General features: G+C 42.5%; 1 protein-coding gene across 2 annotated transcripts in view; it reads left to right on the top strand.

Moving 5' to 3' along the window:
• Positions 1-273: 273 nt before the first annotated feature.
• The window catches only part of SP3 (Sp3 transcription factor), a 57,856-nt gene continuing 43,759 nt past the window's right edge, over positions 274-14,370 (top strand). The window contains exons 1-4 of one of the 2 annotated variants that reach the window (XM_031008736.2): positions 274-1,336; positions 1,959-2,107; positions 2,614-2,736; positions 10,224-11,583. In XM_031008736.2, the coding sequence (XP_030864596.2) occupies positions 1,330-1,336; positions 1,959-2,107; positions 2,614-2,736; positions 10,224-11,583 (1,639 nt within the window). In that variant the 5' untranslated portion in view covers positions 274-1,329. The remainder of the gene's footprint in view (positions 1,337-1,958; positions 2,108-2,613; positions 2,737-10,223; positions 11,584-14,370) is intronic. The other variant, XM_031008737.2, reaches the window with a different exon arrangement.

Here is a 14,370-nt window from a genome sequence, read left to right as displayed (position 1 = left end):
AGTTGGCAAAACACACACTTAAAACCTGAGCATTTTCCCTCAGGATGACAGCAAGATATCAAGGATGCCAGAGAAGGAAGGAGTGTTAACCTAATCCAGTAAGTGAAACAAGATTTTAAAATACAACAAAAATGTTCCAATAGGGGAAAAAAGGTAGTTCACCGGTTCACGACTTTAAAAAACGTTGGCAGTGGTTGATGGGCTTGTTTCAGTAGATATCTGACTTGGTACCAAGAGGATAAAGAGGCCGGGAATAATACGTTTGTGCAGCAAAATGATTATGTGACCGATTTTTTAAAACACAGAATTCTGCCCCATTGAATACATACACATACCACAAGTAAAAGGAAATATACTTTTAAGTGCCCGTTTTGGTGCCAGTGGCCAAAATTAAAACTCTCCTTCCGTATGTGAGGTGACTTGAGATTTCTTTTTTGCTTTAAATGCCTGCCTTCAGGGTACGTGAAAGTGGGAGACCGGTTGGAAAACTGGGGCTAAGGGGGCTGGGAGCGAGATGGCTGTGACTGTGAATCAGGAAGCTGGATGTGAGAGAGAAAAATCCTCCTCCAGCCTCGGAGGGGGTGTCTCCCCTAATACCAGCTCCCTCCCCCCGGGCTCGTGGGGCGGGTCTGGTTTGCTCAGTAGCGGCAGCGGCCGCAGCAGCAGCCCCGGGGCTGAGCAGCGGTGGCCTCCTGGCAGCGCAGGGAAGCGGCGGCTCCAAGAGCGCGAGGCCCTGGGGAGATCCGGCCAAGACTGCTGCCGGGATGGAGAAAGCGTCCAGTGGAGCAGGAGTCACCGGGGACGAATTTCCTCCCCAGCTCAGCTCCCCTACAGCTTGGCTAGGCCTGCTCCGAGCGCCTGCAAGGTGGAGGAGGCCTGCGCCTCGGGCCTGGCAGCGGCAGCCGGCGAGAGAGGCGGGCACAGCGGGGTAACCGGCGAGCCGTAGCCGCTCTCGAAAACCTACGCTGCCACGGCCGCTCATTGTCTCTCCCCTTCCACCCGGGGGCAAACAGGAAGCGCGCCGCCTGGCAGACCGACGGACGGGCGCCTGGACCAATGAGCACAGCCGACAAAGAGCACGGCGGCGAATGAGGGCCAAGAAGAGGGGCGGGAGTTCCGGGCGGGCTGTCACCCTCTTCCCCCCTTTTGGGCTGGAGGCTCCACCTTTTGTGTTTCCCGCACAGTCAATCAAAATAGGAAAAAAAAATCCCCGGACCGCTCCGGCCGTGTCCGCCGCCGCTTCCCGCATCCTCTCCCGCCGCCGCCGCCTTCGCTCCTCACCATGTGTAAGGCGGCGGGGAGCCCCGCCTGAGGTGCCCTAAACACACTATGACCGGTACGTAAAGCCGAGAGAGAGCAACCTTTGCTGCTGCCGCCGCCGCCGCTGCCGCCGACCACAGCCAGCCCGGGGCCGCTGCCGCCGGTCTCGGCCCCGTGTGTGCGACCGAGTGTCTGTGAGAGGCAGAAAGCTGCACTCCCCTGCGCCTCCCTCCCCTCCCCGCCAGCCACCGTCCACCCCCGAAGCCCCAGCAACGCCGTCTCCCCGCCAGGCCCCGGGGCGGGCGGCCCGGTCCGCCGGGAGCGCATCCCCCTGTGTGCGGGCGCGGGCGGGCGTGTGTGAGTGACTGACGGTGCGAGAGGAGCGAGCGCGAGTGAGAGCGAGCGGCGCGAAGGGAAAGGGGAGGAGAGGAGAGGGGGCAGGGGCAGCGCGGGGAGGAGGAGGAGGAGGGAAAGAGGAGGAGGAGGAGGGTTACAGGCAGCGGCGGGCGGGGGCAGCAGCAGGAGGGGAGGAGGGAGCCGCCGCCGCCGCCGCCGCCGCCGCCGCCGGGGGGCGGGTGGGGGAGGGGAAGGGGCCTGGGTCCGGGCTTTGGGAGTAATTTCGCTTCGGCCCGCGGGCCCCCTCCCTCTCCGCCACCCGCCTTCCTCCCCACCCCCACCCCCCCGCGCTGTGCCTGCAGCTCCCGAAAAGCCCGTGAAACAAGAGGAAATGGCTGCCTTGGACGTGGATAGCGGCGGCGGCGGCGGCGGCGGCGGCGGCCACGGCGAGTATCTGCAGCAGCAGCAACAGCACGGAAACGGTGCGGTGGCGGCGGCGGCGGCGGCCCAGGTGAGGAGCGGCTGAACCCCGGCCCGGCTCCCCCCTCGCGCCGCTTTCTCCTCCCCTCGCCTCTCCCCTCCCTCTTCGCCTCACCCCTCCCTCCTCGTCTCTCCCCTCCCCTCCACTCCCCTCCCCCCGCCCCGGGAGCTGCCCGCCCGAGGCGCCAACGCTCCGACCCCGCCCGCGCCGCCCCGCCTCGCCTGCCTGCCGCCTTTTTGTGCGCGTGTGAGTGTGGGCCCCAGCGTGCCCTCCCGGGGGTGGGTTCCGGGCGGAAGGCGGAGGCCCGGCGCGCAGCCCGCCGCCCGCCTGCCCGCGGACCGGGGAGCCGGGGTGCTTGGAGCGGGGGACGCCAGGCGTGGGCTGGCGGCGGGACCAGGAGGAGGAGAGCGCGGGCTGGCGCTCGCCCGGGCGCAGTCGGCGGGGACCGAGTCGTACTTCCTGTGCGAGAGGCGGCCCGGCCCTAACCGCCACCCCCTCCCCCTGTCTCCCTCTCTGAACCCGCCCATTGGGGGTAGGACACTCAGCCGTCACCGCTCGCTCTGCTGGCCGCTACCTGCAGCAAGATAGGGCCGCCATCGCCGGGCGACGACGAGGAGGAGGCGGCCGCCGCAGCCGGGGCCCCCGCCGCCGCCGGAGCGGTAAGTCCCGCGCGCGGCCCGCCCCCGCCGAGGCCGGGCGCCCGCCATCCCGGACCCGTGGCGCGCCCGCCCAAAAGGCCTCCCCGGCGCCCGCGCTTCCCCCGACCCGCACGGGCCGCTGGGCTCCAGGGCGCCCTTTCCTGCTCTTTCGCATCCCGGTTTGGATCTGAAGCCGGCCCAGGCTTTCTCGAAATTGTCACTGCAGCACCTCGCGCAAAATCTTCACAAAATGAAGTCTGAGAGGGCGGGGGTAGAGGACTCCAAAATGGATGTTTGAGCAATTCATATCAGTGCTGTAAACTCCTTCGCTTAACACTACAAAATTTTCAAGCACAGCCTATCGGCCATAGATAGTATCAACTAGAGGCAGTGTCTTTAGTTTTTAGTATTTTTGAACCTGGAGCATTTTCTGTTGGACGTTACAGGATCTTACTGCTTTAAATCATACATTATTTAAAAAAATGAGGGTTTATTCTTTGAATTACCCTTTTGTATGCAGGAGTGAAGACTCTGCTTTTTTAGTTGACCATTCAAAATCGTTGAATTTTAGTTTTTGCAGACTACTAAAATTTGCAGTGACTTTTTTTTTGGTAAGGCGGGGTAAATGAAACATTTAGCAGCCTTTGAAATCAGCAAGTTGCTTAGATAGTAGTTTAGGTTTTGAAAGTGAATATAACAGTGTTAGAAAAGTATGTGTAAGGAATTGTATTTACATGCATATAGTAGTACAATACTTACAGCTGAATTTGGTTGGCAAAAGTATGTTTTCATTTTATTACGACTGCTAGTCAGGTAAGATATGGTGGGATTCTTTCTGTAGTGTTTTCAATGTCTGGGGCAAGGGGAGGAGCTCGCCTGTGTTACATGAGGGGTTAATACAAATAGGATAGGAACAGTTTTTAGACTGTTAATTGTGAATTTTACATTTGGGTCATCACTGTTGTGTAGATTTGTTCACCTATTAATGAAAACCCTCTCATTTGAGTGTGTGTGTGTGGTGGATCATAGGAATTGATTTGTGGAGTGATACTTTGAATAGTCACTGAAGACAGAAGTTTAGTATTTGGTATAGTCCGCAACAAATGCTTAGTATGTCTAGGTATTTTTTTTTTTAAGTTAAACCAATGTTAAGCTATTATTGGTAAATAATTTGTAATTTTAGTGCTTCGTTATAGGGGATGTGAATAGTTTTAATGTCTTGTTTTTTCATAAGCAGATTAAGATGTAAAATTATATTAGGCTTTGTTATTTTTAAATACATTTATGGATTGGTACGTCTTCTGTTCACCTCATTTCAGCTTCGCTGAGGGTTGGTAGATTTTTTTATGAACTGTATCCCTCTAGTTCCAAAGTGCCAAAACAAATTGACTGTATCTTAAAAAACTACTGCATAAGTAAAATTAAAAAGCAGATTGCTTCTCCTGATCTTTTTTGTATTTCAAATGGAACAAAACTTTTCTTGTAACTGTAATTTGTAAAGTTTAGATATCAGTTTACAGATGGGGGAGGGGAGAAGGAAGGAAATATGGGTGAATAATATGTGTATGTACATACATATGTGAGTCTGAGGCCCAAGGATGGAATACTGTCTCCAACCTTAGCCAGCTGTGGCCATATACTTGTAGGGAAGTTTCCATGCTTCTTCAGCTGCTTCTCTGAATTACCAAATCACTCCTGACAACACGTATTCTGCCACATGAACACGAACTAGAATCTGATAAATCTGAGATTTATCAATCAAATACATCATAATTTGCCAATCATAGTAAAATAGTTTTGCCTAAAAAAAAAAAAAACCAAAAAACCCAAACCATATATTTCTTTATGATGTCTGGTACCTGCACCCAAGATTTTTCACTTTGAGTAAAATTGTTAAGACTGGCTTGTGTGTATTGCCTTAGCAAATAGAAAATTTGCTAAAAATTTATTTTTCCAGTGCAAATATGAACTTAAGACATCTTTTCAGCACATCTTAGAAAAGGAAATTCACATGAGTTCATGGGCTTAGATAATCTTTTATTACTCAAATGACTGGGAATTATGAGAGGTTATAGCTGTGTTTTTAAATAATTGTATTTTGGAATAATTTTAAATTTATAGAAAAGTTGGAAATACAGAACTGAGTCATCTCATACCCTTCATCCAGCTTCCCCTAATGTTAGGATAATGATGATACATTTGTCCAAATTAAGAAATGAACATTGGTATGACATTACTAACCAGACATTGTTTGTGTTTCACCAGCTTTTCCACTAATGTCCATTTTCTCTTCTGGGATCCAGTCCAGGATTCCACATTGCATATATATTGTTGTGTTTAAACAAGTGGAAATATACACATACAGATGAATTTTATGCCAGTTTAGCTTGGTATTTTGAGATTAAAAGGGCCTTGAAAAGCCAATCAACTGTGCTGAAGATTGCTTTTAATATTTGGATTTTGAATTTGGAATTTGTCATAAAAGAGGATCCTAGCCAAGGGTGTTTGGTTACCCACAGTACATTGCTGAAGAAGTCTAGTCACAAAGCAGTCTCGTATATAATGTCGTACAACATGGACTCTGAAAGATGGTTTTATAGCAATGCTCCTTTGTACTTAAGTTGAGGCTAATTTTAGTAGTAAACCAGGAAATAGAAAAAAGTAGACCTTTGTGCAAGTATTAACTTTGACCAGTTTGCATTTATGTGAACTTGTGGATTATTAATTTACTTCACTTTTACTTTAGTGGAATAAAATAAGTGACTATTTTATTTTTATTTTTATTTTTTTGAGACAGAGTCTCACTCTGTCACCCAGACTGGAGTGCAGTGGCGCGATCTCGGCTCACTGCAAGCTCTGCTTCCTGGGTTCACAGCATTCTCCTGCCTCAGCCTCCCGAGTAACTGGGACTACAGGCGTGTGCCACCACGCCCGGCTAATTTTTTTTTTGTATTTTTAGTAGAGACAGGGTTTCACCGTGTTAGCCAGGATGGTCTCGATCTCCTGACCTCATGATCTGCCCACCTTGGCCTCCCAAAGTGCTGGGATTACAGGCGTAAGCCACTGCGCCTGGCCTAAAATAAGTGACTATTATGAAAGTGATTGTTTGATCTTTGGTTTAGGTTGTAAATTTAGTGTTCCTTAATTTGGCACATAAATGTTGAGCTAAAAAATAAGTAATAGCTTACTTCAAAAAAGTTATTTCGCCATTATTTAAAATAAGACCTGTGCTGTCATTGTAACTAATTCATTGGGTAGGGTAATTCTATTTGAAGTCTGTTTGAGTTCTTTTAGTGCTCTTTGAAGATTTTAAGAAACTTGAATATTTGCCTAAGTTCTTAATTTGTTTCCACCTCAGCTTCACACCTGTTCTTGTTTCCAGTTATACTCCTTCCTTTCCTATTCCTGGCTTTCATAAAGGCATTCGTGGGAACTAAGTTAATAATCATTTCCAAATGCTATGCAATAGGTGGTGTGAATTTTTTCTTTTTCCGTTTCCACAGGTATATTTGTATGTAGAGAGACTTAGAGTGCCTTAGTTACAACTTTTTACTGTACTAATGCCAACATTCATGTTAGATGGTGTTTTGTTTGTTTTTTGAGAAAGGCTCGCTTTGTCTCCCAGGCTGGAATGGAGGTGTGTGATTACAACTCACTGCAGCCTCAACCACTGGGGCTCAGTTGATCCTCCCACCTCAGCCTCCCTAGTAGCTGAGACTACAGGCACGTGCCACCATGCCTGGCTAATTTTTGTATTTTTTGTAGAGATGGGGTTTCGCCATGTTGCCTAGGCTGGTCTTGAACTCCTAGACTCAAAGGATCCACCCGCCTAGGTTTTGTTTGTTAATTGTCCGGTAAGAAAGGTACTGAGAGAAACACTGGTGGATTTTTAATTTGGTTTGTAAACTTACGTAGACATAGGTTATGTAGAGGATTATCTTGCTTCTGAACCAAATACTAGTTCTCGTCTAGGTTGCCTGTTTTAATTTTTTTTTATTTTTATTTTTTTGAGACTGAGTCTCGCCCTGTCACTCAGGCTGGAGTGCGGTGGCGGAATCTCGGCTCACTGCAATCTCCGCCTTCCAGGCCCAAGCCATTCTTCCTCCTCAGCCCCCGAGTAGCTGGGACTACAGATGTACACCATGCCTGGCTAATTTTTGTCTTTTTAGTAGAGGCGGGGTTTCATCATGTTGGTCAGGCTGGTCTCAAACTCCTGACCTCAAGTGATCTGCCCGCCTCAGCCTCCCACAGTGCTAGGATTACAGGCGTGAGCCACCGGCCCTGTCACGGTTGTACGTTTTTAAATCTCCTTTTATTCTTTCGTTTCTGTAGTGTTTCCAGTAGTCGAACATCAAACATTTTTCAAACTTTTTTTTTTTTTTTGGTCTCAGATGATTTTCTAATTTATTCCTCTCCCATTTGGTATTTAGTGTACTTTATCTCTTTTAGTGGTATATTGCTGATGAAATTTCTTTTACAAAGAAATTTGATTGTGCTTTACAAGGCTTTGTAGTTTTGAAATATTTGGAGCTGATTCATTGTGGAATTGTGGGAATAAATAGGCTTAAAATTGGTTTAGACTTTTTCATAGAAGGCTCTTAATACCTCAAAATTTGTTTTGATCCATTCTGTCATTGTGTTTGCAATGATTTTAAAGTAAAATAACTTTTCATTCAGTAAATGTATATTGATCTTACTGAGTGCCAGGAATTGTGCTAGGCTAATTTTAATGGATGTTTTTCAAATCTATTCTCATAATCTTAGCAATCACAATGATCTTGGGATTGCACAGTGCTCAATAGTTTATAAAATTTAATATTTTTCTTCCGATTCTTATGACCCTGCACGGTAATGTTTTTCCAGTTTTTGACATGAGAAAATTGAGTTGCTGTAACTCACACAATTCCACAGTGTAGCCAGAACTAGAACTCAGTTCTGAGCTTTTTTTTTTTCTTGTGTAATATATTGTCGAGTGTAGTTTTAGCATAAATCATCTAGTAGTTTTTTGATTCAATGTGTTTTTTCCATTCCATTTAGAAAATAGGGTATTCAGCAGATTTTTTTAAAACTGCAAATTTATTAAATTAAAAAAGTCCTTTTTCTTGCTTGATTCTTTTCCTTAAATTACCTGTTGCTTTTTTTTTTTTTTTTTTTCCCATCGTTGTGCTTCACAGGTATTTTAATAATGCTTTTCATTTCAGGCTTATTCAGAAAAGTTCAGAATACATCACTTTGCTCTAGGTTTAGAGATTTTCCTTCAATTAATGGCCTGAATTGCTGAGAAAAATGGCACTACAGTTTATTTTTATCTAGCTTCTGGAGAGGGGATGACTTGGGCAATATTTACTCAGATTTGTCATTTGCGTTAACTGTATTTATTTTCAAGGAATTTCTTGACTAGAAAGCTGTTCAGTGATGGTTGAATATCTGCCTTTATTACTATTTTGTAAAAAAAAAACAAAACACTTTAGGTGCTGTAAATTTGACTTTTTTTTTTAAAGAAAGGAAAAGGGACAAAATGCCAGTATTATAAAATTAATTTGTGTCTGAGTTACTATATTCTTTGATAAAATTCAGTACCTGTAAATTTTATGCTGGTCAGAAAAAATTTCAGTGGATCCTCCAGGTGAGCAATAACCTTAAGAAGATAAAGATTGGATTTTAGACACACTTTAGTGTAGATTTTAGTATATAGATTTAAATATTTGTAGTTTACTTAAAATGCCAAGAGACCGAAATGAAACATTTGTCACTGTAATGTTAGGAAAGGTGACTTAACATTGTAATTTCTATACCAGATTGAAGTTTCAGAGTGACATGTGACTTTAATGTCTGATGCTTCATTTTAAAATTGTTTAGTAAATATAATTTAAGTGTATTTAAGACAGATCGCTATTTTATAGTTCAGGCCTAGAAATTTGTATTGGGTTCCACAATTTCTCAGCCTTTAGTCTCTTCTCCCTTTCTTTCAGTCTCCTTCATTGAGCCTTAGTTTATCTTTATAAAACACAGATGTGATTGCACCACTCACTTGCTTATAAACCTTTTATAAACCTTTTATAGCTTTCACTCACTATCTACAGGATAAAGTCCAAACAATTTAGTGGGATCTGTGAAGCCATTTACAAGCGTTGATAAAAATATCTAGTCCTGTTCCCCATTACTTTCCTCTATGAATATGAGCCTTTTTGGGATCTTTTCTTCAACTCCAAACTGCATATTATTATTTAGGGTTTCTTTTTGTGATTTTATTGTTTCTATGCTTTTATTAGTGCCTCTTTTTTAACTGACTACAGGAAAATCTTGTATTCTAATACTACTTTATCTGTGTATGAAATCTTTTTTTCAATCTTGTGTCTTCCACAGAGTGTTTTGATCATATGACTAGTCTATGCTACTTTTCACATTGTATTAGCATGGATGTGTGTATGTCTGCTTGGATTGACAGTGAACCGTTTGAAGATTGGGATTGTATGGCATGGGTTTACTCACATGTGTATTTCATCTTGGTAAATTACGTTCAAATGTTTGAATTCAGTCATTTAACTGTGGTTCATCCACTGAAATAACTGTATATATTTCTCAACTATGTCTTCATGAAAATTAGGTAGTGAGTTTCTTCAAGAAACTTAAGATTTTTTTGTTTATCATATTTGCATTAAGTTTTATAGAATGGTTTATGTTGAGGGAACTGTCTATGTCTCAACTGATTTTTATGGTCCCATTGAGATTCCCATTGAGAATATAATGAAACCCTAGATTATCTTTCTCTCCCTCAAATTGTATTAATACACCAGAATACAAAAGGTATATGCCAGACATTCTACTGAAAACTTAGACTAGTAAGTAAAGTCACAGTGTGTATCCTCCAGCTTCTGATCCTAGAGAAACCTTTCAAATGGGGCTATGTTGTTATGTGGTCACAGGGCAATGACTTTTTCTCATTAAGTTTTTTTAAGGTCTTTGTTTTTCATTAGTTCATGGAAAAAGTAGAGTTTGATAGCTTAATGGAATAGTTCTAGCCATGAGTTTACTTTAGAGTATGTTAATAGATGCCACAAAAGAGTAGATTTCATTGTTTGATTTTAGGTTTATAGCAATAAATCTTTTCTAAGTCGGATGACTTAATACACTATGCTTATGTTTCCTTTTTATACACAAATATAATGCACCTGATTTGGTCATAGCCATCTCCAGTTTTGTTTTGTGTTTTAAGTGTGTAGTGTTAGAGATCATAGATGCAGGATTAGAAGATTGGTCTGTGGTTGTGATGAACATTCTGAGAATTTTTTTTATCCCACTCAAATAGGATGAATTGTCTTTGCAGTAACAAAACTGGAAGTGATAATTATTGTAATTCATATAGTACTGCTCCTGTATTTGAACTCTATTGTGTTTTAAGATAAGTTGAATTTTCAGGTAGTAGGATTTATACCAGTTTTTAGAATTTTTTGAGGGTTGATTTAAATATACCACAAATATATCACCTTTTTGTTTTCTTCATCCAGACAGGTGATTTGGCTTCTGCACAGTTAGGAGGAGCACCAAACCGATGGGAGGTTTTGTCAGCCACACCTACAACTATAAAAGATGAAGCTGGTAATCTAGTCCAGATTCCAAGTGCTGCTACTTCAAGTGGGCAGTATGTTCTTCCCCTTCAGAATTTGCAGAATCAACAAATATTTTCCGTTGCACCAGGATCAGATTCATCAAATGGTACAGTGTCCAGTGTTCAATATCAAGTGATACCACAGATCCAGTCAGCAGATGGTCAGCAGGTTCAAATTGGTTTCACAGGCTCTTCAGATAATGGGGGTATAAATCAAGAAAGCAGTCAAATTCAGATCATTCCTGGCTCTAATCAAACCTTACTTGCCTCTGGAACACCTTCTGCTAACATCCAGAATCTCATACCACAGACTGGTCAAGTCCAGGTTCAGGGAGTTGCAATTGGTGGTTCATCTTTTCCTGGTCAAACCCAAGTAGTTGCTAATGTGCCTCTTGGTCTGCCAGGAAATATTACGTTTGTACCAATCAATAGTGTCGATCTAGATTCTTTGGGACTCTCGGGCAGTTCTCAGACAATGACTGCAGGCATTAATGCCGACGGACATTTGATAAACACAGGACAAGCTATGGATAGTTCAGACAATTCAGAAAGGACTGGTGAGCGGGTTTCTCCTGATATTAATGAAACTAATACTGATACAGATTTATTTGTGCCAACATCCTCTTCATCACAGTTGCCTGTTACGATAGATAGTACAGGTATATTACAACAAAACACAAATAGCTTGACTACATCTAGTGGGCAAGTTCATTCTTCAGATCTTCAGGGAAATTATATCCAGTCGCCTGTTTCTGAAGAGACACAGGCACAGAATATTCAGGTTTCTACAGCACAGCCTGTTGTACAGCATCTACAACTTCAAGAGTCTCAGCAGCCAACCAGTCAAGCCCAAATTGTGCAAGGTATTACACCACAGACAATCCATGGTGTGCAAGCCAGTGGTCAAAATATATCACAACAGGCTTTGCAAAATCTTCAGTTGCAGCTGAATCCTGGAACCTTTTTAATTCAGGCACAGACAGTGACCCCTTCTGGACAGGTAACTTGGCAAACGTTTCAAGTACAAGGGGTCCAGAACTTGCAGAATTTGCAAATACAGAATACTGCTGCCCAACAAATAACTTTGACGCCTGTTCAAACCCTCACACTTGGTCAAGTTGCTGCAGGTGGAGCCTTCACTTCAACTCCAGTTAGTCTAAGCACTGGTCAGTTGCCAAATCTACAAACAGTTACAGTGAACTCTATAGATTCTGCTGGTATACAGCTACATCCAGGAGAGAATGCTGACAGTCCTGCAGGTGAGTCTTAAGTTATGTCATGCCGTAAATAAGTTCAGTGAATACATAGAGGGAAATTTTTTGCTTTAGGTATTTATCAGCATCAGACTCACATTAGAAGTAATGATCAATGTTTGTATGAAAATATGTTTGTATGAAAGTAGACATCAAAGTATCTTCCAAATTATTCTTTGAAAGTTTGTAGTGGTTGAAGTTAGGGATTCATGTTTCTATTATGCCAATTAACATTTATAGTTTTTTCTTAATTTTGTATTTGTTTTGACATCTGATTGATATTGTCAGGCATTATAAAATTTTTATTTGGCAGGTAGGGTGTCTTGGTTGGCCTTAGTGTGATGTGAATTAAAATTTTTATGCATTATATTTGGTTGAGGAGTCAGGTTGGTATAGTGAAAACATGGTACAGGGAGTAAATATGCCTCAGCCACTTGCTACGTGTATGATTTTGACCAAGTTATTTTTCTTTTGCAAACTCAGTTTCCTTGTTGTGTAAAATGGAGGTGTTGGACTAGGTAACTGTCTAGGTGACCTTCCACACCAAAAATTCTTTGATTCTGTGATAGTGGGCATTAAACTTAGCTGTGCTAGAAATAGTTGTCAATAGTATGGGTAGACATTTCTGAAGTCTACTCTTTGAATGTTGTGTAAGAATTAAATAATAAAGTTTAAAAAGAGATAGTGTCATTTTTACCCTATTAATGTTGTCTGTGTAGATAACATTTGATTGAATGTTTTGTTGTGCAGTAAATCCTGAACTTTATTACTTTAATTCTGTTTTGTATTTGGATTTCTGTGGAGATTGTACTACTAACATTCTTTCACCAGGTCAGTGATTCTAAACTCTTAAATTGGGACACTTTAACTGAACTGATTCACGTAACTCCCATCACCATTTAAAGATTACCTTTTTTCTTTTGATAAATTTGTGATACATGCTTAGAAAATTGGAATGGTCTTAGAACCTCAGATCCGTATTTGGAAATCCTTTAATTGCATTTGAGCCTTCTGAAGCTGTGATTATTTTTTTTTAGGGGTTGGGATTAGGATTTCTGAAACTGGTTTAGAGCAGTAGTTTTTTTTTTTATTTGTTTTTTTTTTTTGAGATGGAGTCTCGCTCTCACACAGGCTGGAGTGCAGTGGTGTGATCTTGGTTCACTGCAACCTCTGCCTTCTGGGTTCAAGCAATTCTTGTGCCTCAGCCTCTCGAATAACTGGGATTAGCTCCTGAATAACTGGGATTACAGGTGCACACCACCACATCCGGCTAATTTTTGTATTTTTAGTAAAGATGAGGTTTAGTAAAGATGTTGGCCAGGCTGGTCACAAACTCCTGACCTCAAGTGATCTGCCTGTCTCGGCCTCCCAAAGTGCTGGGATTACAGGTGTGGGCCTCCCAAAGTGCTGGGATTACAGGTGTGGGTCTCCCAAAGTGCTGGGATTACAGGCATGAGCCACCGCTCTGCTCCTGGCCTAGAACAGTAGTTCTTAAAATGTGATCTGTGGACCATTGGATATCCCTGAGACCCTCTCAGAGGTCCTTCACATCAAGCTACACTAAGAAATTGTTTGTCTTGTTCTCTGTGTTGACACTTTCAGTGGTGGTAGATAAAACTGCTTGTGTCTTAGCATAAATCAAGGCAGTGACAGCAAACTGTAATAGTTGTTGCTGTATTCTTCATGACCATGCACTTGCAGTTAAAGAAAAATCCCAGTTTCACTCAAGAATGACCTTGATGAACCAGTAAGAAAAGATATTTACTAAATCTTGACCCTTGAGGGCTGCATGTCTTTTAAAAAATAATAGCTTTATTGGGATATAACACATACCATAAAACTCACTCTTTATACAATTCACTGGTTGTAACTATGGTCATAGAGTTGTACAACCATCATCACTATCTAATTTCAGAGCCTTTTTATTACCTCAAAAGGAAACCCATACCCTTTAGCAGTCACTCGTCATTCACTTCCCCTCAGACCCTGACAACCACTACGCTACTTTCTGTCCCTTCGGATTTGCCAGTTATTTCGTATCAGTGTAATTGTACAATATGTGGCCTTTGGTGTTTGGTTTCTTTCATTTAGCATGATGTTTTCAAGGTTCATCTGTGTCATGGTGTGTGTCATTACCTCATTTCTTTATATATGGCTGAATACTGTTCCACTGTATGGATATACCACATTTTATTTATCTACTGATGGACATTTAGGTTGTTTACACTTTTTGGCTATTATGAATATTGCTGCTGTGAACATTTGTGTAGGTAGTATTTTGTGTGGAAATGTTTTCTTTTGTATGTACCTGGGACTGGATTGCTGGGTTATATGGCAATTGGGTTTAACCGGTTTTCCAAAGAGACCATACCGTTTTACATTCTCATCAGCAATGTGTTGAGAGTCCCAATTTCTCTCTAGCGCCACCAACCTTATTATTGCCCATCTTTCTGATTACAGCCATCCTAGTGGGTGTGAAGTGATATCTTTAATGGTTTTGCTTTGTAGTTCCTACTGCATCTCTTTGTAGTATTCTTTATGATGAAATGGGAAGTATGCCTTAATAAAGCATTTTTGCTGCATATCAAAATAAGAATTGTCTTTAAAAAACCACTTTTTTTCCTCAATTATGCAGTTCTGTGAGTTGCAAGCTGAACTAGATGCTATTTTCATCAAATACTGTTTTTACTTGAAAATGATAAACTGTGGTCTTGAGATTAATGTAGTTAAGTGACAGATATTTCCTCAAAAAAAAAAAAAAAAAAGAAGTGAGCCTGTCATGTGAAGGAAAAA

Source organism: Gorilla gorilla, chromosome 11, assembly GCF_029281585.2.
Source record: "Gorilla gorilla gorilla isolate KB3781 chromosome 11, NHGRI_mGorGor1-v2.1_pri, whole genome shotgun sequence".
Lineage (NCBI taxonomy): Eukaryota > Metazoa > Chordata > Mammalia > Primates > Hominidae > Gorilla > Gorilla gorilla.
This window is presented reverse-complemented; position numbering and strand designations above follow the sequence as displayed.